The following is a 25,334-nucleotide window of genomic DNA, read 5'->3' on the forward strand; positions in this document are numbered from 1 at the left end:
ATTATTTTCTGCCACCTTGATTCTGGCTCTTCCTGTTATACTTCAAACTGTACTATTACTGGCAAAAAGTGTCAATAATGCAATGTCTGTTGCTTTCTCTAAGGACTATTTCTGAGACAGTCCTCAATGGAAATATTTTATCTTTATCTTTTTCAGTTGCTTCTAATTAAATCTTAGTGCTCATCCTTTTTCAGTTGAACATTTAACAACGATCTGAAATATTTACAAAGTCTGCCCTTTGAGGGGCACATAGATTGGTGTGTTTTATAGATAATATTCTAATTATTGCATGTTTGTGAGAGTTCCTTTGGTGTTAAAAGCAAATAAATATATAAAGGGGCATGTATGGATTACTTTTTTTTTAATTTTGTTAATGTTTATTTTTGAGAGAGAGAGAGACAGAGCACAAGTGGGGGAGGGGCAGAGATAGAAGGAGACACAGAATCCGAAGCAGGCTCCAGGTTCTGTGCTGATAGCACAGAGCCCGACGTGGGACTTGAACGCATGAACTGTGAGATCATGACCTGAGCCAAAGTCAGACGCTTAACCCACTGAGCCACCCAGGCGCCCCTGGACTACTTCTATTAGCATGTTAAAAAACAAAGATTAAGATCAATTTAGATTTGTCTACCAACGTCCATAAGACATGACAAGGCGTATACTTTCCTTTTTACCTATTTTCCATGATATTGAGAATAGTAGCTAGAGTTGCAGCTAAAATCATTAATATTGAAGCTGCAGGATCCTTGCTTAAGCTGCACTGTTTTATTTATGAAACAGATGATTGTTTCAAAAATCCTGTTTCAGAAGAGTAGTCTAACCCTGTTTACAGTGACTACCACTCTGACTAGATAATTATAATTTATATTATAATTAAAATGTTCGGATTGGTTTTATTCTCTGCTAGATTGTAATGAAGCTTTACGGGTAGCTATAATTAACCTCCACTGATATTAATTATGCACATTTAGGGATCCTGAATTTGCTGATCATGCAGTTCTCTTAAAGATGCCTGGGGCAGCATGGAGTAAAGAGTATACACAGCAGGTTTGCAGCCATGGTATATGCGGTGAGCGAACGTGGATGGTTGCTGGAAGTGGCATGCGGAGGTTATTCAGTTCATGTTCATCTTAAATTATTTCATTTTCCCCGTTAGGTACATGAAAGCCATATGTGGTGTCACACAATTTTCTCCAAACGCGCTCAGGCTGCCAGTGGTTCAGGCTATCCAGCCACCTGTAAAAGGTGGACGACACTGTTCAATTTTCTATCAGCGATACTTACATCTTCTCCAAGGTTAGCCAAAGGGATCCTGCAAAATTCTGTTCCAGAACATAATGGGGACTAAATCTTTATACAGTGTCGTTACGTTTAAAATATCAGGGCAAATGACATCCACTGCTCATATCTCGTCCGTTGCTCCCTTTGTTACATCCACTCCTCAAGTGCTTTCTCTCTATGGTTCTAATAAAGTATCTAATTTTGTGTTTACTAACGTCGAGAACAGAACCACAATAGGAAGCATGGATGTACCATTCAGCAGAACTACCACTTAAAATACAGGAGTATTATGTTTTAGAATTGGCATAAGAACGTAGATTACCCACTTTCTTTGGAACAAGGACACTTAAAAGTCTTTGGCTTGCCCTCTGCCCTCCCTCTTCTAACATTTATTTCACTCCGCTCATTTAGTCACCATAAATGGGGTATAAACCACCACCTTCAGAAGTGGCACAGAGACCAGAAAACAGCTATGGGAGGTATGAGTATACAAACATAACTGTGAAAAATTCAATTTCTTTTAAAGCACTCTCAACCTTAATCCCAACCATCTCAGCACAATTTGAAATCTCATGGTTTTCAAAATTAGCAACTCCAATAGCCAGAGGGCATTAATTCGTGCCAGATAATGGGTATTTTCCTATTGTTATGGGTCAAAAACTCACATTTATTTCCCTGCTTCTTCCAGTTGGCAATATGGTATTCTTTCTACATTTCAGGGCCTGCGTTTGTTTTCTTTCCTCAGGCTTTCTCAGTAGCTTAAAATCATTAATACTGAAGCCACATGATCCTTACTTAAGCTGCATCGTTTTATTTATGAAATAGATCATTGCTTCAAAAATCCTATTTCAGAATCCTAGTCCAACCTTCTTTACGGTGACAACTAATCTGACTAGATTATTGGCTAGATTAGGTTACTGACTAGATTACCTACTAACAGGCAGGTCTGAAACTATACAGGATTTTAGGTATTACACTGTTAATATGATAGCCCGCTGCAGTTTTACACACACATACACAATGCACACACACACACACACACACGCACACACACACACACACACACACTCTCATGCAGGTATACCCCACTTTTCAAAAGTGCACATTAGAACACATGTTTTTATGAAAGATCTACATTCATATGTGTTTTTGCTAACTAAAAAAAAAAAGCAAAAAGGATTTTTTTCACTTTTACAGGAAAGGGGTAAAAAGCAAAAATAGCATTCAGCATTTGTTTTGCCACAAACCATTATAGAGTCAGTACTCACTGCTAGCAGTGACAGTGCCCCTGCCCCCTCTCCCCCGCCTCCCCCCAGCCAAGCTCCTTTTGCAGGAATGACACGCAGCATCTCAGTATCCCAAGCCACCATAACGTTTCAACTGTGTGTGTGAACATCAACTTTATCTCATTTATTTTGTGCATCCTTAGCAAGATGCGCCCTACGTTTTCAGAAAAGCCTAAAAGAAGTTGTTTTGGGGGTCTGGAAATGTTTGAAAAACAAATTTATATGAATGAATGATAATTGTTTCTTCACTTAACCTATTTCAGCTTCCAGAAGTTTTCATAGGCGAGCTCTACTCTCAGAAAGGACAATCCTGTATATACATATGTATACACACATATATATGCATCTACGCAATATACATATATATGTATACATATATGTGCATATAAACATATATGTATTAATATATGATATGTATTTATATATGTACACAAATACAGAGTACATGTATGTCTATCTCTATAATAATCTGTGTATTATCATTCATACCAACATCTATCTATGTATATGAACAGAAACGCTGTATTTCTGGATCAGAAAACAGACTTTTTATTTATTCACAGAGCAATCTGAGCAGCTCTGATTCCCCGTACCCCAACCCCCCACAGGGCAATGCAATGAGAGCAGAATGTCACTACATGCAGTGGTTGCACCAGAGCAGATGGAATTATGAAACCTGGAGCTTGTGTAGGGCAGCTGGTACATCTGACCACTCTCCCTCTGCAGATAGAAGAAAAAAGACCTTTGTTCTGGAATACAGACAAATCTTCTCTGCGGATTGATGGGGGCACTAGAGAGAGGATCTCTAGATCTCTTTCTCTAGTCTGAAATGTAAAGAAATGATTCAGAATTTATTGTACTTAGAAGCTAAGCAAATGGATCCAGCAGAAAGGCTATTTTACATTCCCTTGGAGCAGTACAACGTCTAACCTCGAAGTCATGTTTACCATCTAATCCTCTTTAAATCCAATACCAGTGTTATTTGTTCTGAAAGCTCTGACCGGGTGGACATATAAAATTATTCATGGAGCATTGTTTCCAAACACCAACATAGAGTGCTTCCATAGATATTTAGTAATCATGGGATCTAAAGTCCAAGAGATCACTCCCTTCTTCCTAACTAGTGCTCCTAAATTTATAGCATTCTCTTTCCTCCTGTCATCCTGGATACCTAGGATAATTTTTTTCAGTAATGTTAAATATTTTTAACCCATGGTTCTTATTACTAAAGAACAATATTTGTGCATTACACAGCCTGCACAAGTTCTGATATGGAGATCCTTAAATGCTGGTCAAGGTGTTTAAAACCTATTCTCTCATTAAGGGAGACCATCAATATTTTTCAGCAGGAGTCTGTCCATAGTGTTATGATGATTATTTCAGTAGTATTTAGTTTGAAATATAAATGTGGAGAAACGGGAGACCGGGAAAATACATTAGAAAATCTCTACAGCAATCCAGGTATAAGATGATGTATTCATGAACAAGAGCAGCAATGAAAGTAATGACAAGGAGGCATTTATTTTTTTTTTAAACATTTTTTTTTCCAACGTTTATTTATTTTGGGGACAGAGAGAGACAGAGCATGAACGGGGGAGGGGCAGAGAGAGAGGGAGACACAGAATCAGAAACAGGCTCCAGGCTCCGAGCCATCAGCCCAGAGCCTGACGCGGGGCTCGAACTCACGGAACGCGAGATCGTGACCTGGCTGAAGTCGGACGCTTAACCAACTGCGCCACCCAGGCGCCCCACAAGGAGGCATTTAAAGTAGGAGACATTCAAAGGAAAGAACTGATACCTGAATTTGGAAGTATGGGTAGAGTGAAAATTCAAAATCACCACACATAAGTGGTCAGGAAAATGAAAATGTCTTTGGTTATAATTAGAGACAAAAGAGAATGTTAGATCTGGTGGGAATAGAGAGCTTTTATAAATTTTATGTATGAAATGCTAGATTAGCCAAGTAGAAAGGCTTAATAGTCCAGAGTGTCACTACCAGAATACTGGGCTCTATTGATCATCGGTATGGCAAATACAATTATATTTATGTTATTTCCATTAGAACAGCTAGTTTACCCCTGGTCTTATCCACTTAATGAAGCTATTGTTTCTGGTGGAAACTTAGTCTCATGGACAAGCATGACGTGCTCTTTTTATGAAGTCTACACATTTCTAGCCGTGTCATTATTTTCAGGAACATTAACTGTCACAGGTGATATCAAAACCTTAGAACATTTTGTCCTCTGAAATCTTCGTAATATGTTGTGAGTGGATATCTCTTTCTGTTTAGAAACTAAGCTGCACACAATTCCATTTCACTTCATTAGGGATATTACATTATGGGTGTTTCCTACCTCTGTGACTTTGTTGTGTATTCAAGTGAAGGTGAATCAACAGAATTGTACTTCTAATGATTTCTCTTTTGCTGTGCAATATTAATGTATTTTATGAATGAATAGAAAATGTGCTTCTAATATTCATTAACAACCAATTGTTCTTTTTAAGTACTATTCCCAAAGATGTTTTCAGTAATCATTCTCTGTTTTTTTGTTTTCTGTAACACATGGGTTACAACATGATGACAACAAAGATCTTGCTAGATTTTACCTCCTTTTGATACTATTTCATGTGAATTATCAGCACTAGAACTTTTAAAAAGTTTTCAAATGATCTAAACTGATATGACTAATAAGTGGTTATAATTCAAGAACAAAAATACACAAAACTAATTATCTAATTAGATAGTATCTGATTTGTTTTGCAAAAATTAAAGCAATTTACTTAGGTCAATACATCAGCCTATCATTAGAACTCTCCTGGTACGTTAAGGTAAGCTGTGGTGCATATCTGGGTGTTATGTCTATAGCTTTACTCAGGAACACAGCCCTTAATTTCTTGTCTAGCTGCTCTATTTTACTGAATAAACAAATGTAACAAAGGTGAACACATAAGTGATATGTAGTGAATTTAATTTTTCAAAGAGAGTAATGCAACGGCTAAGCAGATAAAATAAACAAATTACCATATTTTCAAACTACAGACCACTTATCCAAGATAAAATTCATGTTACACATGACTTAACCTGGGCACGCACATATTCTGCCATAAGTGGAAGGGGTGAACACAATAACTCCATGTATCCAGGTAAAATCACTCATATACCTCTGTCTTAATGATCTACTTTTGTGGCTTTTTTTGGTAGATTTAAATACGCAGTTGGGAAAAAAAAATTCTCTCAGGATAACGCCCATTTAGTATGGCTTGTATTGAGATGAAAATATGCAACCATAAACTTCCATGGCTCAGATTTTGATAGATGCTAGTTTAAAGGAAAGGCATTTTATTTATTTTTTTTAATTTTTTTTTCAACGTTTATTTATTTTTTGGGACAGAGAGAGACAGAGCATGAACGGGGGAGGGGCAGAGAGAGAGGGAGACACAGAATCGGAAACAAGCTCCAGGCTCCGAGCCATCAGCCCAGAGCCCGACGCGGGGCTCGAACTCACGGACCGTGAGATCGTGACTTGGCTGAAGTCGGATGCTTAACCGACTGCGCCACCCAGGCGCCCCATAAAGGAAAAGCATTTTAAAGGACATAGTCTTGATGTTGGAAATCGGCAAAGAGAACTGTGTCATAATGATGTATAAACTCATAGTAGAATTAGTGCACGATCAGACCAACCTATATCCTTGAGATACAAAAAGTGCTTGATTAAATCAAGGTATATTTTTAAGGAATCTTTTACCATATATTTCAATCGTGTGCTCTTTCTCTACAAATGATAAGCTGAATAAGCTAGGAGAGAATTAAATATCAATATACAAGTAGGAATACTTCCCACTTTTGAAGTGGTTTATTTGGGGAAATGACTTTAGGGGACTAATATGAAGAATGCCAGGGAAGCAACCTCATGATAAGTCATTTGTTTTTCTGTGATCTTCCTTATTGTTTATCTTGTTAAGAAACTTGTTGAGCGATTCTGCTGGATCTTCTGGCACCTGACAGAAGCATCATCAGTCACTGCACAAGCTTCGGCCTACAAACTCTTTTACGGGATTCAGGAGGGACATGGATTTAAATTTTAAACTGGTTTCTGTCAGCGTGACAAATGAGCACCAGAAAATTGTAGGACATGGTAGAATGTTGAAATGCATGCCAGAAGTAAGGGGCCAATCTTCAAGTGGAATCGACAAAAATAGCCTTAAAGCATCTCCAGGTTATATCATTACTATCATTCTATGTCTAAGGCATAAGGACAGCCTATTCCTGAAGCTTTCAACTCCGCATTATTTACAGAGGTAACGTAATTTACCACCCAGAGTAATTAAACCCTTTAGAACGAAAAACTCTGTTCACAAAGCATTAAATCCTTAGCATCATCAATTATTTGCCTCATCAAATATTTGCCTCCACCTGAATGTTGAGAGTTTGGTAAAAACAGATTCTAATTTTTTTTAATGTTTATTTATTTTTGAGAGAGAGAGAGAGAGAGAGAGAGTATGAGCAGGGGAGAGGCAGAGAGAGAAAGAGACACAGAATCTGAGGCAGGTTCCATGCTCCAAGCTATCAGCACAGAGCCCAATGCAGGACTCGAACCCACAAACCATGAGATCATGACCTAAGCTGAAGTTGGACACTTAACCGACTGAGCCACCCAGGCATCCCTCTAATTGCTTTAAGTAAAGAAAAAATGTATGCCATTTCACTTTAAAACGTTGTCATTTTTATGAATTGTTCATCATATGGTAAATTGCATTCATTTAAAATTATTAACATTAAGAGTTTAATTTTATAATGAGGTATCCTTTTCATTTTATAGATAATAAGGGATAAAATATAATGGAGACAAAAGTGTATTTGCTTTTATTAACGTTTTTAGCCATTAGAGTAATGAATACAGTAAATAAAAGTATGTATTTAAATTGTGATGGCACAATTTAATACTCTGCTGAAAATGCAAGGTTGTTTATATTCTTTTTCATTCTTTTTTAATATTTCTTTGTTTTTGAGAGAAAAAGAGACAGAGTGTGAGTGGAGGAGGGGCAGAGGAAGAGGGTGACCCAGACCAAAACAGGCTTCAGGCTCTGAGCTGTCAGCACAGAGCCCAATGCAGGGCCTGAACTCACGAAATGCGAGATCATGACCTGAGCTCCAGTCAGTTGCCCAACCAACTGAGCCACCCAGGCACCCCATGTTTTCTTGTTTATTATATAAAACTATATTTCTTATCTGAATGTTTCCTACCATAGAAAGTGTGCTTAATAAAAGAATACACTATCAACTATTTGATATCACATGCTGCTTTCATATATATAGATATATACATATATATGTATATATTCTATAAATATGACAACATAGTATAGTAAGTGTCAAGTTGCTAAAGTATTTTATCATTATATTGATATCATTGATATTCCTGAACATGCCAAAATGAAAACTACTATAAGAAGTAGTAAAGTAGATACTAATTTTAGCAATGTCACACATTTCTAGTTCGTTCAAATCTGTATGACCCACAGATCAACCTGATCCTCTGGGGGCTTGAGGGAACACCTCCCCTTTTTAATAATCATGGTAGCTTTAGAATATATTTATGTAGTAATGCTAAAATATCATAAGGGCTATAAATATATCACTAATCAATTTCATACAGAAATAATGATAATGGCAAATAGCCAAGGTGAACCTTATTCTAAGAATTGCACATGCTACAGAAGATTGTGTTAGCAGAGCTGTGAACTAAATACTGAACTAAATACATTTGAAATATGTTGTTTAAGTTTTCCTTAGAGGATGTGGACATACAAAAATGTGAAATATAAACACATGAAAGAATAAGGGAAAAGGTTTGGGCAATGAGCAAAGTCAAATATTATGGAAAGTGGAATATAAAAGAAAGGAAGGTAATATAGCATGACTGTAAAAATTTCACCAGATATATAGGCTCAAGTAAAACAAACAAATGAAGGTAATAAAGTGAAATGAAATGTGCTTTAATTTTCTTTCAACATCTCAGAGTTCTGAGCAGAATTACAGCACCTACCCTGTAAACTTGTTTAGCAAATATTCATTAAAATGAAATATAATGATGATGGTTGCCAAAAGTGAATAAAATTGCTCTTCTTTCTAACTGTTGTGGAGCTGATTATTTTGGAAGAGTCAGGACCTAAAGCCAAAATTTCTCTTGACAATCATACAGAAGCAAAATTGTCTTTGGCAATCCTAATCTAAAAACCAAGGTAGAAATCACTTAAACTCAAATTACCCTTCAAAGTTCTTTAGAAAGTTGCCATGTTGAAGACCTACACTCCTTTTTTTTCTCATATGCTTGGCTATAACTCACCAAAGTTTTTCTCTAGCATTTGAAAGAAATAACTCTTTTGTTTTGTAACAGCTGAAGCAGTTGACTTACACTGGGGGGCTCTATATTAAATTTAAAAGCTCCCTTAAATATCTAGAATCACATTCAGCATTAGGAGAGATCTATCTAATTCTGGGCCAGGGGGTTCTGAACCTAAGGGAACAGGTAAATCTAATTATTTCAAGCTCACTGTTGGGTATAAGTTCAGTAAGCAGATTGATAATAAGAATTGCCCAGTCTATTTAATCTGTTATTTTGTATCTTTGAAAAAATCCCACTTTGTTTTGTCTTTTTTTTTGTAAGTCCCAATATGGATGATCAAGAATATTAAATATAGTCAAGTTGAATACATATATAATGTAATTCTACCATATAAGTCTTATTGTATTTTGTCATTAGAATACCTTTTCTTTATTAAGCTTAGGAAAGTTATTTTATTGTTTTTATATTTACAGAAATATGGATATGTCTTTCCTCTCTAAATTGACCCTAATGATTGCTTTGAATAAGACTGAAAGTGAGTTGCTCATGTCTGTATCTGGTATTCTAATTAATCCCAACAAAATAAAGTGCTGGAAAAGATAAGGACTTTTTCAGGTGGATTATGGTTTTAGTTAGATGAGTAGAGATGTGTAAAAATAATTTCAGTCTCATTTGGGACAATGCAATTTACGTTATTTTCAAGATGCCAGGTGGATTTGTATGGACTGAGGCAAAATATTTCTTATACTAAAGCATTGATTATAATTCTTGCTCTTTTATGCAACAGAATTCTGTTGTCATTTACAACAGAATTTTCTACCTTCTTTGTACTACTAAGTATTAAAAATTTATCATTTACAAACCTAAGATATTTTATCTCATTTTATGCAAAATAAGATGTATAAGAGATATATATGTGAAATCTCACTACATTTAAGTTAAAGACTACAGAAAAAATGATGAATAGTAGAGAGACAAACGGCAGCTTTGAAACATTTTAAATGTTGGAACCAGTTTTCTCCAGCATTTCACAGATTACGATCTGATAATATTGAAGGGTTGGCTTAGGGACCATGACACAGGTCCTGCTTTGCTTTTTCTTCTAGTAAGACTCAAGCAATGCTGGTATGGAGGGGCTCTGGGGTCGTGTTGAGGAGCAAGGGCTTGGTACTGAAGAGATAAGTGGAGACTACTTGGAACAGAGGGTTCAGCATGAACTGAGCACTGGTGGGTGAGAAGAAGGAAAATATCAGAAGAGCTGGTGAGAAAGCATTCTGGTCGGAGGAACCAGGGCAGGAGAAGCTAGCCTCTGTGAAGAACACAAAAAGTTAGTTGATTAGAAAATCGCAACGAAGAGGGTAACGGAAAGAGAGGTTGAAAACATACGCAGAGTTTTGAAAGTTCTAGTCCTAGTAAGTAGTTTAGATTTCATTTTAAAGACTAATCTCGGTGCCTTGTGGCTCAGTAGGTTGAGGATCTGACTTCCCCTCAGGTCGTGACCTTGCAGTTCTTAAGTTCAAGCCCTGCATAGGGCTCTGGGCTGAGAGCTCAGAGCCTGGAGCCTGCTTCAGATTTCTGTGTCTCCCTCTCCTTCTGCTCCTCCCACCCACACTCTCTCTCTCTCTCTCTCTCTCTCTCAAAAATAAACAAACATAAAAAAATAAAAAAAAAAATAAAGACTAATTCACTGTGGAGTCTATTTATAAATTGAGGATAATGCTATTATATTGCATAAGGATGTTATGTTAATAGCTAATAATCACACGATATGATGCTTAAAAGTGCATTTATGGACACCTGGGTGGCTCAGCCGGTTGAGCTTTGGACTGTTGGTTTCAGCTCAGGTCATGATCTCACAGTTACGAGATTGAGTCCTGGCTCCAGCTGGGCACTCACATCATGTGGAACCTGCTTGGAATTCTCTCTCTCTCTCTCTCTCTCTCTCTCTGCCCTTCCCAGCTTAAGTTCCCTTTCTTTCTGTATCTCTCAAATCAACTTAAAAAAAAGTGTGTTTAGTATTAAAATTTCTTTTGATATAGATATTATTGTCATCCCCATTTTATGGATGAAGATATTGAGGCAGAGAAAATTAAATTATATAAGTCATACACTTTGGACATGCATGCACTTTTTTAAAAAAATTCTTTTTCCACGTTTTTTATTTATTTTTGGGACAGAGCGAGACAGAGTATGAACGGGGGAGGGGCAGAGAGAGAGGGAGACACAGAATCGGAAACAGGTTCCAGGCTCTGGGCCATCAGCCCAGAGCCCGACGCGGGGCTCGAACCCACGGACCGTGAGATCGTGACCCGGCTGAAGTCGGACGCTTAACCGACTGCGCCACCCAGGCGCCCCTGCATGCACTTCTTAAATGTCAGAATCAAAATGTGTAGTGAAGACGTCTACTTCTGGCAGTTGTGCTCTTAACTACAGATACACTAGACTCTGTTATCAAAACTAAATGAGATTATATATATGATGAAAGAATTTCACCATTCTCATCCTTTTTGTGTTCTCTGCTCTAAAATTAAGACTTTTCCTGTCAAGTCTTAAATATTTTGAACCCTTGACAATAATCTTTCATAGTCCTGTTTCAAAAACTATAAACTCTTGTTTCATTTTCTCAGCCTCTATTACCGCTAATTCCTCATAGCTGTACCCATGGTTACCTTCCCCCAATTTTAACATCTTACCCCTTTTCTCTCATTTTAACATAAATAAAATAAAATAAAATAAAATAAAATAAAATAAAATAAAATAAAATAAAATAAAATGTAACAAAAAATAAAATAAAATAGGAAATGTGAAATAACCTCAGCTTCCTAACTATTATGCTTAAAATTGTGTCTCTCACCTCCTATTGGGTGCCATTTCATAGTCTAAGGATGTTTAAATAATTCCTATGACTAGATTTTCTGACCAGTTTGACTAATGCCCTTAACATTCAACACATTTTCTTACAGAAAGGTAGATTACTAGAGTTTCCAGAAAGCTAAAAATATATATATCAAAAATACATATATACCAAATGACTGTGACAATGGAGTAAAACATTGTGCATCATATGACAAATATTAAGAATGTACCTATATCCTTCAAATATTTGAAGGAATTATGTGTAAAGTTAAGCATTATTTAAAAAATAAAACAAAAATTAAGCCAAATTTTTTAAATCAAGTCAGAATGCAATTGTTTAAAAGTTTTTTCCTTTAGATCTAGTTCTAGGATGTAATCTTCTTGGCAATAGAGACTGGGATTTTTTTTTTCTTTCTTGTTTCAGTTGTCCCCTTTAAGCTCTTTATTTCATTATTAGCAGCTTTAGTGGTTCAGAAGTATCTTTTTTTTTTTTTTTTTTTTTTTTGTAATATGAAATGATTTTCCCCTCTGGTGACAATGTTAGAGAAAAGTGCTTTGGGATTATTCTCAATACAGACACTACAGTTCTTTCAGTCAAACAGTTTGAATTTAGATGTAAAGAAAATGTAGATTGCAAGAGTAGATGAGCCATCCTATTCAAAACGGGCATGACTAGATAGTTGACCAAATATACACCTGAAAATGATTTGAAGGTTACAGAAATCCAAGAAACTATAATGCAAAAATTCTCCCAAGATCATCATTGTGGTCAACTCAATTGATGTACAGATCGTCAGGCCTTTGGTTTTTATCGAAACATGCCAGAAAATGAACAACATGGACAATTCTGTGATGTTGAATTCCAATCTCATTACTCATATTTGCTTCCAACTAGCATACATTACAGAAAGTTAGCTTTGATACTTTGTTTATATTGTCCTAATCCAAACAAGGATCCTGACTAAAACGAAACTACACTTTAGATCTATTCTACTGCTGAAGTCACAAATCCAAACACCCAACTTCCTACAACCATCCTGACTTATCTGTGGTTTGTTAAGCCTTTTACTCCATTGAGACCCCTAAATCATTCCACTTGCAGAAAGCCTGAAGGCCTCTTTGCTTCCTTTCTTCCCAAGAGTGTGAAATCTCTGGCTTCTTTGTTTTTGGCCTCACAAATAAAGGAATCACGGAGACTGCCATTTCCTATTTACAATGGTACAGAGGAGACTTAGTGGACTGTGAAGATCTATGTACTTCGCAACAGTTCTGAGAGCCTGAGCATTAGAGGGGGGCAGGAGATTAATTCTTGTAAATGAAAGATAGGCAGAAGTAATAGGCAGTTTCCAGCTTGAAGCTGTTAAGAGAATAGCCTTTCCTTTGTCTTCCTCTTTCTCTTCTTCTCTTCCCTCTGCCCTGCCATTTCCTTGTCTCTGTGTATATTTTCCTTTCTCACTGCACACACCCACCACTTTCCCCAACTGGCTATTGGAAGCAAAGGACCCTAAGATGTTGGATTTGCAAAAAGAAAGGAGCACCTGTGATTCCTGATTCACAATCAGGAGAAAATTACATGGGCCGGTAATATAAGATGATAAATACACTTTTTTTTCTTTCTTACATTGTACTCACTGAGTCCTATTGTATCTTTTTAAAGCTGATAAACCTTCTTTGGTCATATCACATAACTTTTAAAATATAATAGTTTCACTGTTCATAGTTTCATTCTAACTGTGGTATAATTTCCATTGTGATTTATTATTTAACGAGAGTTACTTGACATAGCATATTTAGTTTTCAAACATATTAAAGCATATTTTATTATATATTTCTAGTTTAGTAGAATTGTGGCTTGATAAAATGGTCTATGATACTGTGATCTTAGGAAATTTTCTTTTTGTGCTTAAAATTAATATATATTGCTGCCTTGCTGGAAAAGCTCTGTATACCTATTTCTGTGTCAGCCTGTGATATAGTATGTGTGGGACCCAAGGAATTTAACAAAAATCCCCTACCCCTGGACAAGCAGAGCAAGACTAACTCCATTTTGTGCTACACCCACCATCTCATGTATAACCCCCATATGACCTACTTACTGCTTAAGACACTCCCCCACCCTAGTCAAGCCGCTGAGCACACCCTTACTGGAAACCAGCTCATATAGGAATGCAGAACCCCTAGCCGCCAAAGAATGTAAACCCTGCCTTTTGCCTGCCAAACTTGCGTGCCAATTCTGACCAGAGTGATAGGCTAGTTCAAACAGTTACTGTAGGGTAAATTGTAATTCAATTGGCTACCTGCGTGTGGCCTGACATGACTATGCAACTTTGTGTGTGTTACAATCTCATTGGCCACTGGTCCCTATAAAACTGCTATGCCTCTTAACCTAGGGGTCCAAGTCCCTGCTCCGCTTTGTCGGGTATCCTTGGGCCCAAGCTCGAGCTTGCAAATAAACCCTCGTGCATTTGCCTCGGTATCGGCTCCTTGGTGGTCTCTCAGATTCGAAATCAGGGGCATTACATTTGGGGGCTCGTCCGGGATTCGAGAGACCCCCAGGACCCCACCCAGAGGGTCCCACATCTGGTGAGTGCACTCAACTTCTTCTACCTTTCACACGCATATTTTCTGAGAGCTCTATACTGTATCTCTACCTGCAGGAATTCCAAACTGTCTTTGGGTTGGCATTGGCTTAAGTGGACGCGCTGGCGAGCTGTCGACCAGGGGTCTTGGGAGACGTCTCTTGCCCCCCCCCCCAGGAAGACGAGGTCCTCATCTGTGAGGAGAGCCAGCTGCCATTAGGGACAGCCAGCCCTTCGTTTTACTTTCTGTTTTGTCTCCGCGGCCGTGCTGGAACATTTGTCTGTGTTATTGTGTCCTTGTTAATCCTCATAACTGTTTGTGTCTTGGTGTGGAATGAAATGGGGCAGACCCAAACCACCCCCCTGTCTCTTATGCTCTCCCACTTCTCGGACGTTAAGGAAAGGGCTCATAATTTGAACAAAGACATAAGAAAAGGGAAATTTCAGACTTACTGCCTGTCAGAATGGCCAACCTTTGATGTGGGATGGCCCTGAGAAGGAACTTTCCACCTACCTATTATTTTGCAGGTCAAGGCCATAATCTTCAAGGACAAACCAGACGGCCACCCTGACCAGGTGCCCTACATCCTGGTCTGGCAGGACATGATTGAAAACCCCCCTTCTTGGCTAAAACCATTCTTACCCCCCAAAGCAGGACCTACCAAGATTCTAGTCCTGTGGAAAGCCGAGAAGGAGACTGAAATAAAGGCCAAAACGCCCCTTTATCTGGTCTTGCAGGATTCTTCTCCGGAGGACCTGATTCATCTGCTGCCCTACCAGGCTCCCCCTCCCCCTTCCGCCTCTCCATTGGAAGCACCAGGGGCTGCAGGAGTGGCACCACCCCTCCCTGATGAAGGAATTCCTGTGCGCGGGCCAGCAGCAGGGACACATGGACAGACCCACCGGGCAGCCCCACCCTCAAATATGGGGCCAGCCAACTCCACTGCCCTTCCCCTCCATGCCATGGGGCCAGACGCTGATGAGTCTGGAGAACAACCAATGTTATATTGGCCGTTCTCCACCAGTGATTTATATAATTGGAGAACTCAAAATGCAAAATTCTCTGATAACCCTAAAGATTTAATTGGGCTTTTAGATACTGTTCTCTTTACCCACCAGCCTACTTGGGATGACTGTCAGCAGCTCTTGCAGGTTCTCTTCACCACCGAAGAGAGAGAACAAATACAGGTGGAAGCTCGGAAGTCTGTCCTGGGAGAGGACAGACAGCCGACTCAAAACCCAGACCTCATAAGCGCTGCCTTCCCCTTATCCCGCCCTACCTGGGACTACAACTCGGCTGAAGGTAAGGAGAGACTCCGGGTCTACCGCCAGACGCTAATGGCAGGTCTCAAGGCTGCCGCGCGCAAGCCTACTAATCTGGCCAAGGTATATGATGTAAGACAAGGTAACGATGAGAGTCCAGCAGCCTTCTTAGAATCACAGAGGCTTTGGGGCGCCTGGGTGGCGCAGTCGGTTAAGCGTCCGGCTTCAGCCAGGTCACGATCTCGCGGTCCGTGAGTTCGAGCCCCGCGTCAGGCTCTGGGCTGATGGCTCGGAGCCTGGAGCCTGTTTCCGATTCTGTGTCTCCCTCTCTCTCTGCCCCTCCCCTGTTCATGGTCTGTCTCTCTCTGTCCCAAAAATAAATAAACGTTGAAAAAATAAATAAATAAATAAAAAATTAAAAATTAAGAATCACAGAGGCTTTTAGGCAGTACACCCCTATGAACCCAGAAGCCCCAGAAACAAAAGCCGCAATTATCATGGCTTTTGTTAATCAGGCTGCTCCAGACATCAAAAGGAAATTACAAAGAGTGGAGAGGCTAGGAGAGAAGAGCCTGCAGGACTTAATAACAGTAGCAGAAAGAGTTTACAATAATAGAGAAAGCCCAGAGGAGCAACAGACTAAACTAAGAGATGGGCAGACCCGAAATTTGGCTAAGATCCCACTGGCTACAACCATGGATGACCCACAGGAAAAACGGAGGCACCTCAAGAAGCTGACTTCAGGGACAGGTAAGGAGGATGGCCCTGGTCCCTGATGGGAGCACCCTAAACTAAACAAAAACCAATGTGCTTATTGCAAGAGAGAAGGCCACTGGGTGAAAGACTGCCCTAACAAAATATCTAAGACCCCTGCCAAGATATTGGAGATGGAGGACCTGGACGACTAGGGGAGTTGGGGTTCAGTACCCCTCCCCAAGCCCAGGGTAACTCTCAGAGTGGAGGGGCAACCAGTTGAATTTCTAGTGGACACTGGGGCACAACATTCGGTCTTATTACAACCCCAGGGGAAATTGGCGAGCAAGACCTCATGGGTTCAAGGGGCCACGGGGACCAAACAGTACTCATGGACTACCCGAAGAACTGTGGACCTCAGCATGGGCCGGGTATCCCACTCCTTCATGGTCATCCCTGAATGTCCCTACCCGTTGTTAGGTCGGGATTTGCTCACCAAGATGGGGGCACAAATTTGCTTCTACCCCAGAGGGGCAAAAATCCTAGACAAAGAAGGGCAACCGATTCAGGTGCTTGTCCTGAGTTTGGAAGATGAATATCGTCTCCACCAGATGCCCCCAGTCCCAATGACTGACATTGACTGTTGGCTACAGGAATTTCCTCAGGCATGGGCAGAAACTAGGGGAATTGAGCTGGCCCAACACCAACTGGCTATATACATAGAACTAAAACTGGGGGCAGACCCTGTCAGGGTCCGCCAATACCCCATGCCTCTCGCGGAGCAAATGGGAATCACGCCCCACATACGGCGACTACTAGACTCAGGCATATTAAGGCTCTGCCAATCGTCATGGAACAGTCCCTTGCTGACAGTGCGAAAACCGCACTCTAACAATCACAGGCCAGTCCAGGACTTAAGGGAAGTCAACCGGCGAGTAATGGATGTGCACCCCACGGTCCCAAAGCCATACACCCTCCTCTCTACGTTTCCTCCAGACAAAAATTGATATACAGTATTAGATTTAAAAGGTGCCTTTTTCAGCCTGCCTTTAGCACCCAAGAGCCAAGACCCTTTTGCCTTTGAATGGACGGACCCTGAGAAAGGCGTCAATGGCCAACTCACCTGGACTCGACTACCAGAAGGATTCAAAAACTCACCAACCATCTTCGACGAGGCCTTACACGAAGACTCGGGTGAGTTCGTTCTGAGCACCCTCATTTGACCTTATTGCAATATGTAGATAATATCCTGCTGGTGGAGGAGGACCAGGACACTTGCCTGCCAGGCACCAAGGACTTAATCCAGACCATAGCGGCTCTAGGATACCAGGCCTCAGCCAAAAAGGCCCAAATCTGCAGAGCAGAGGTGAGCTACCTGGGGTACAAATTAAAGGATGGACAAAGATGGTTGACGGATGCGCGGAAGGAAACCGCCCTAAGGATCCCACAGCCGCAAACTGTCTGTCAGGTACGTGAATTCCTGGGGTCGGCAGGGTTCTGTTGATTATGGATTCCGGGTTTTGCCAAGATGGCCAGACCCCTCTATGAGGCCACCAGGCACCAACAAAATTTTGAATGGACAGAGGCCATGAACAAGGCCTTTAATGACCTTAAACAGGCCTTGCTGTCTGCCTCAGCTCTCGGGTTGCCTGACCTAACCAAGCCCTTCTACCTGTATGTAGACGAGAAAGACAGGGTGGCAAAAGGGGTCCTTGTCCAGTACATAGGTCCCTGGAAAAGACCCATAGCTTATCTCTCTAAAAAGCTGGACATGGTGGCCGCTGGATGACCCCCATGCTTAAAAATTATTGCCGCGGTGGCCACTATGGTCAAGGATGCAGACAAGCTAGCCATGGGGCAAGAACTATATGTTACCACCCCACATGCTATTGAAGGGGTACTCAAACAGCCCCCAGACCGCTGGATCAGGAATGCTTGTCTGAGCCTACTGCTCAGACATTATCAGAGCCTACTGCTAAACCCCACCAGAATTTTATTCAAGCCACCTACAACCCTGAATCCTGCAACGCTACTCCCTAACCCAGACTGGGACCCCCCTCTGCATAACTGTCATAAGATTTTGGCACAGGTGCACGGAATCAGGGCTGATCTCTGGGACCGGCCACTGCCGATCGCGGACGCCACCTGGTATACGGACAGTAGCGGTTTTTTCTGAGAAGGAATCAGATACGCGGGGGCAGCCGTAACCACAGAGACGGAGATCATCTGGGCAGAGCCATTGGCAGCCGGAACATTGGCTCAACGGGCAGAACTGATCACCCTGGACAAGGCACTAACCATGGGAAGAAGGTAAATGAATAAACATTTACACCGACAGCAGGTACGCCTTTGCCACCACTCATATCCACGGAGCCCTTTACAGAGAGAGAGGGCTTCTGACAACAGAGGGAAAGACTATTAAAAACAAAATAGAGATTCTTGAACTCCTAAGGGCCTCTGGCTGCCCAAGGCACTAGCTATCATCCACTGTCCAGGACACCAAAAAGCAAACACACCAGTAGCCAGGGGAAACCGGCTAGCTGACTCAAAAGCAAAGGAGGCAGCCCTTTCGGTGACCCAGGTTTTAACAACCACGCTACCCGATCCGGGGGCACCGACCCTGCCGGACACCCGCAACTATACTGGCACTGACCTACAACAGATTAAACGCTTGCCTATGACCCAACGCTTACATGGCTGGTGGAGGGCCACAGACTCCAGCATCATCCTGCCAGAGGAACTAGGACGACGAGTCTTATCCAAAATGCGTCGGAGTACTCATATGGGAACAAAAAAGATGGAAGACCTCATACAACATGCTAAGATCATTATTAAAGACTCTTGAGCAAAGATCCAGCAGATTGTGGCAAGCTGCCATGCATGCCAGGTAACCAACACCACCACCCATGGGTCTAACCCAGGAACCCGACTCAGGGGAGACCGCCCAGGAGCATACTGGGAAGTAGATTTCACTGAGGTAAAGCCTGGAAAGTATGGGTACAAGTACCTGCTAGTTTTCATAGATACCTTTTCAGGGTGGATGGAGGCATTCCCCACCAAGCACGAAACCGCACAAATCGTGACCAAAAAGCTGCTGGAGGACATTCTGCCAAGGTATGGATTTCCTGCCAGGATCGGATCCGACAATGGACTGGGGTTCATTTCTAAGGTAACACAGGGAGTAGCACAAATACTGGGGGGCAGATTGGAAATTATATTGTGCTCACAGACCCCAGAGCTCAGGTCAGGTAGAGAGGATGAATAGGACATTAAAAGAGACCTTAACTAAATTAAATTAGCCTTGGAGACTGTCAGGGACTGGGTCACTCTCCTCCCCTTTGCCCTATATAGGGTGAGAAACTCACCATATAAGATGGGACTGACTCCCTACAAAATCACGTTTGGTATACCCCCACCTATCATGCCTGCCTTGAAACCCAAAGTGCTTGCTCACTTCAATGACCAACAACTTCTCTTCTCCCTCCAAATGTTACAAAGAGCCCATGAGCAGGTGTGGCCAAAGTGAGGGCCCTCTACGAGACCTGACCCCCATCGATATCCACCAGGCAATTGGGTGTATGTGCGGAGGCACCAACAGCAGACATTCTAACCTCAATGGAAAGGACCCTACATTGTAATCCTGACCACGCCCACCGCTCTCGAGGTCGACAGAATAATTCCCTGGGTCCACTACACCCACGTCCAGCCAGCTGATCCACATGCAGTCCTCAAGGACTTTGTTCCAGAATGGAAGAGTCAGCCCAACAAGGACAATCCCTTAAAGCTAAGGCTGCATCGCTCCCACTTACCCTGCTAATATTACTTGTGCTGTATCCCCAACCGCACCCCCCACTAACCATTTAATCTAACCTGGCAAATCATCACCCCAAGCCCTAACCCATGATTGGGTCCTGCATAGGATCCTCTGGAAAAGGGGGGAACGTGGGACCCAAGGAATTTAACAAAAATTCCCTGCCCCTGGACAAGCAGAGCAAGACTAACTCCATTTTGTGCTACACCCACCATCTCATGTATAACCCCCACATGACCTACTTATTGCTTAAGACACTCCCCCACCCTAGTCAAGCCGCTGAGCACACCCTTACTGGAAACCAGCTCATATAGGAATGCGGAACCCCTAACCGCCAAAGAATGTAAACCCTGCCTTTTGTCCGCCAAACTTGCACACCAATTCTTAAACCCCGCCTTTTGCCTGCCAAACTTGCACGCCAATTCTGACCAGAGTGATAGGCTAGTTAAAACAGTTACTATAGGGTAAATTGTAATTCAATTGGCCACCTGCGTTTGGACTGACATGACTATGAAATTTCCTGTGTGTGTTACAATCTCATTGGCCACTGGTCCCTATAAAACTGCTATGCCTTTTAACCTAGGGGTCCAAGTCCCTGCTCCACTGTGTCGGGCATACTTGGGCCCAAGCTCGAGCTTGCAAACAAACCCTCGTGCGTTTGCATCTGTATTGGCTCCTTGGTGGTCTCTCAGATTTGAAATCGGGGGCATTACAGTATGCAGTGGAAATAAATAAATAAAATATCTTAGTTGTTTACAAGAAAAGCTTATCTGTATCTTCATGTTATACAAGTCAAATACTTTTCTGCTCACATCTTCTTCATTTTAGTAACCAAGCTATAGAAACAACCTCTGAAATACACCATTGCCACTATTGTGATAGAAGATAGTAATGTTGGGTCCATGAAAAGGCTATCAAATTTCATGCTTGAATATTGCCTATTGCACGTAGACTTAAGATTCTTTGAACAAAGCAAGTCACATGGTCAAGACTGATGTCACTCTGTACGAATTCACCTATTACAAAGAAAGGTAGCAAATATTTGGGAAAAAGAGTATAATTTTATAGTAACACTAATAGACCATAGTCCTACAAGAAAAGCCTGTTGGTCATATTTTCTCTACCAAAATTTTTTCTTCCTTTGGTCTATAGATTTCTTATGGAGATATTGTACAACATACCTTATATTTGTGGTTTTGACAATACATTCTATTGATTCTGCCATTTTTAGTTACATTTTAAGGCTATATTTCTAGTCTTATTCCAGTTAATAATTGTTATATTCTCTAAGTAGAATTGTTAATTTCATCAGCATAGAGACCTGTAATCTCTAGGGAAGATTTTGGCCATAGATTGTTTTGATATTAATTTGAAACTATATATTACTATCCAAGGTGGCATTTTTTTAAAATTTTATTTTGATATTTACTTGATGTCTTAGTTCAGGCTACTATAACAAAAATAGCATAGACTGAGTAGCTTCACCAGCAACACTGTATATCACAGTTCTGAAGGTTAAAAAGTCCAAATCAAGGCACCTGCAGATTCCATGTCCAGTGAGGACCACTTCCTGGATTGAAGATGGTCTTCTCACTATATCCTCAGATGGCTGAGAAAAATCATCTTTCTGCTGTCTCTTTCTATAAGGAAACTATTAACCTCATGGCCTAATTATCTCCCAAAGGTCCCACTTCTAAAAACCATCATATCGGGGATTAGACTTCAACATGAATTTTGGGGGGAAGACATTCCATTCATAGCCCTTGGTATTTACTTTTACATGTTTTTAATTTTATTTAATTAATTTCACTGAATGACATTTAAAAACTAATGCCTTTTGTAAATAATATACAGCAGTATTATCTTAATCTGATACCTTTGGGGAGGCAATTATCCATGGTGTATCTATTCAATTCAGATTCTCTTCAAGGGTATTTGCACAGCAGCACAGTAGATAGTCTACGAAATTATAGTGTCTCCCTCTAAGTTAGAGGGTAGACTTATTTACATTCTAGAATAGTAGTCTCCCTCTTCACATAGGCAGTTTGCTTATATACAGGGCAATAGATATAATATCTACTTGGGAGAAAGAGGTGGGCAGATGTGACAATAGCCCTTTATAAAATTAGGATTTTCCAATGCCTGGGGTTCATCAGCTGTGATAGAGATCCACTTGGGCCCACTCTTAAATAATCCCCAGTCTTCCCATAGGAGATAAGAATAATTTATACCAATATGGATTTGTAGTGCCAGTGTACAAGACTCACAGCCACACTGTGGCTTAGAAATTACTTGATCATTTGAGATGGAAGGTTTTTTTTGCATCTCGCGTCCATGAAATACAGCTAGATCAACACTAAACCATCCCACACACCTGGAAAACTGATTTGAGGATTGATATAACAATCTGACAACCTAAACCACAGAACTCAGAGGTACGTGGAGTAGAGAGGTGAACTGAAGGAATGAGAAGCCGCAGAGGGCAGGGAGCTGCTTTTGCTTGCAGAGAGAGGATGGAGATGGCGGGGGTGGGGGGGTGGGGGGAGGGGAGAGTACGGGAAAAGCACCTCCCCAAAAGCACCTGGAGAGAAAGTAGAAAAGTGGAAACAGCTGCAGGGACTGAAATACAAAGGGAGAAAGGAGAGGGGTTAAATTCCATTAAGACTCTACTAACAGGGGTAGCACAGAGTCTGAAACTCTGCAGTTCAATACCTAGTGGTGCTCTGGTGAGAGGGGCAAATCCCAGGAGCAGATGGAGGTCCGGGGGTCCTCAAGCCACACAGGGAGAGATGATTCCCCTGCTGGGAGGACATTTGGTAGAGGCTGTGTGGCCACCCCACAGGCAAAGGTCCCAGGAGACCCCAAAGAACAACCACATTTGCTGGTGCTGGAACAAGGTCATTAAGGGTGAAGCCTGGCACCAGATATGTGCTGTGATTTTTCCATAATCCCTGAAACGGTGCTGCTACATGATCGCATGAACTTTTTCTAGAGTGGACTGGCACCCAGCCGCAGTGTCTGGGCATTGGCAGCAGTGTGGTCCCATGAGTGCTCTTGGGTGCAGGTAGCACCCACCCATTGATCGGTGAGACCCTGCCCCAGAAGGTCTGAGTGGGTCAAAGCCACAGTCCCTCAGAAGTGAAGGGTTGGGAAACAGCCACATCTGATATAAAACCCAGGAGGGAGGTGCCACCTGGCAACCTGACAGCTTGATCACAGACAGTGTTAAAGCGGGGAGTGGACGCAAGCCAGCAACAAAGGACAGTTGTGCAACAGCTAATCAGGGAGAACAGAGTTCTGATACTAGAGAATGGGTTGCTGGGTGACGCCATTTTCACCCTTCCCAAGCATGCACATACACATACACACCTATAAGCAGCACAACTATCCACACCAATAAGCTAAGGAGCACCATCTAGTGGGGAATGGAGCTGTTACACTAACCCCACCCAACTGGGCCAACCTTGCTCTTCAGAAACACCACAAGTCTCTCCACCTACTTAGTTTACAGACTATAAGTTGCTTCATAATTTGACTTCTAGGAGAAAACTATGTAAGTTGAATCGTATTTTGGTTTGTTCCCTGGTCCATCTATTCAATTTTCTTTTTTTTTTTCATTTATTTTCTTTTTCTTGATACAGAAAGAAAAAAATTTATTTTTATTTTCAATTTTTATTAAAAGTATTTTTATTTTTTTCTACTATATTTTTTACTTTTTTGTAAATTTCTCAAATTCTATTTTACTTCCATCATTTCATTTTATTCTATTTCATTATATTCATTTTTCAAATTTTCATTTTCCTTTTTTTCGTTTTTTTAAATTTTTTCTTCCCCCTTTTTTCTCTAATCTGTCAAGCTCCTTTCAACAACCAGACCAAAACACACCTAGGATCCAGCATCATTTATTTCATTTGTGTGTGTGTGTGTGTGTGTGTGTGTATGTGTGTGTGTGTGTGTATGTCTTGTTTTTAATTTTAATTTTTTTTTACCTTATTAATTCCTTTTCTTCCTTCAAAATGACAAAATGAAGGAATCCATCCCAAAAGAAAGAACAGGAAGAAACGACAGCCAGGTACTTGATCAACACAGATACAAGCAAGATGTCAGAAATAGAATTTAGAATCACAATAATAAGAATATTAGCTGGGATCTAAATAGATTAGAATCCCTTTCTGTGGACATAAAAGAAGTAAAAGCTAGTCAGGATGAAATAAAAAATGTTGTAACTGAGCTGCAATCTCAAAATGATGCCATAGTGGCAAGGATGGATGAGTCTGAGCAGTGAATCAGAGATACAGAGGACAAACTTATGGAGAACAATGAAGCAGAAAAAAAGAGGGATACTAAGGCAAAAGAGAACGATTTAAGAATTAGAGAAATCAGTGACTCATTACAAAGGAATATCAAAATCATATGGATCCCAGGGATGAAGAGAGAGAAAACGGGGTAGAAGGGTTAGGTGAGCAAATCATAGTGGAAAACTATCCTAACCTGGGGAAAGACACAGACATCAAAATCCAGGAAGCACAGAGGACTCCCATTAGATTCAACAAAAACCAACCATCAACGAGGCATATCATAGTCAAATTCACAAAATACTCAGGCAAGGAAAGAATGATGAAAGCAGTAAGGGGAAAAATGTCCTTAACCTACAAGGGAAGACAGATCAGGTTTGCAGCAGACCTATCCATAGAAACTTGGCAGGCCAGAAAGGAGTCACAGTATATATTCAATATGCTGAAACGGAAAAATATGCAGCCAAGAATTCTTTATCCAGCAAAGCCGTCATTCAAAATAGATAGAGAGATAAAAAGTTTCCCAGACAAAACTTAAAGGAGTTCATGACAACTAAACCAGCCCTGCAAGAAATTTTAAGGGGACTCTCTAAGGGTAGAAAAGACAAAAAAAAAAAAAAGACCATAAGCAACAAAGACTAGAAAGGACCATAGAACACCACCAGAAATTCCAAATCTACAAGAAACATAATGGCAATAATTCAAATCTTTCAGTACTCACTCTAAACGTCAATGGATTAAATGCTCCAATCAAAAGATATAGGGTAACAGAATGGATAAGAAAACAAGATCCATCTATATGCTATTTATAAGAGACCCATTTTAGACTTAAAGACAATTTCATATTGAAAGTAAGGGGATGGAGAACCATCTATCATGCTAATGGTCGACAAAAGAAAGCTGGAGGAGCCATGCTTATATCA

The 25,334-nt window shown here is 40.8% G+C and overlaps 2 protein-coding genes across 2 annotated transcripts; both read left to right on the forward strand.

Annotated features, from left to right (window-relative positions):
• Positions 1-1,701: 1,701 nt before the first annotated feature.
• On the forward strand, positions 1,702-20,781 carry LOC147578601 (uncharacterized). The gene is made up of 4 exons (XM_086715221.1): positions 1,702-1,760; positions 14,161-14,353; positions 14,878-15,652; positions 19,872-20,781. The coding sequence occupies exons 1-4, from the start codon at positions 1,702-1,704 to the stop codon at positions 19,913-19,915; spliced, it is 1,071 nt and encodes a 356-aa protein (XP_086571347.1). The 3' UTR covers positions 19,916-20,781.
• On the forward strand, positions 15,688-18,251 carry LOC147578602 (uncharacterized). Its single transcript, XM_086720222.1, is given in 2 exon segments — positions 15,688-15,754; positions 16,048-18,251. Coding segments are annotated over 2 exon segments (1,332 nt in total). The 3' UTR covers positions 17,313-18,251.
• Positions 20,782-25,334: the final 4,553 nt, after the last annotated feature.

The sequence above is a fragment of the Puma concolor genome, chromosome C1 (genome assembly GCF_028749965.1).
Source record: "Puma concolor isolate L17-30 chromosome C1, mPumCon1.1.hap2, whole genome shotgun sequence".
Taxonomy (NCBI): Eukaryota; Metazoa; Chordata; class Mammalia; order Carnivora; family Felidae; genus Puma; species Puma concolor.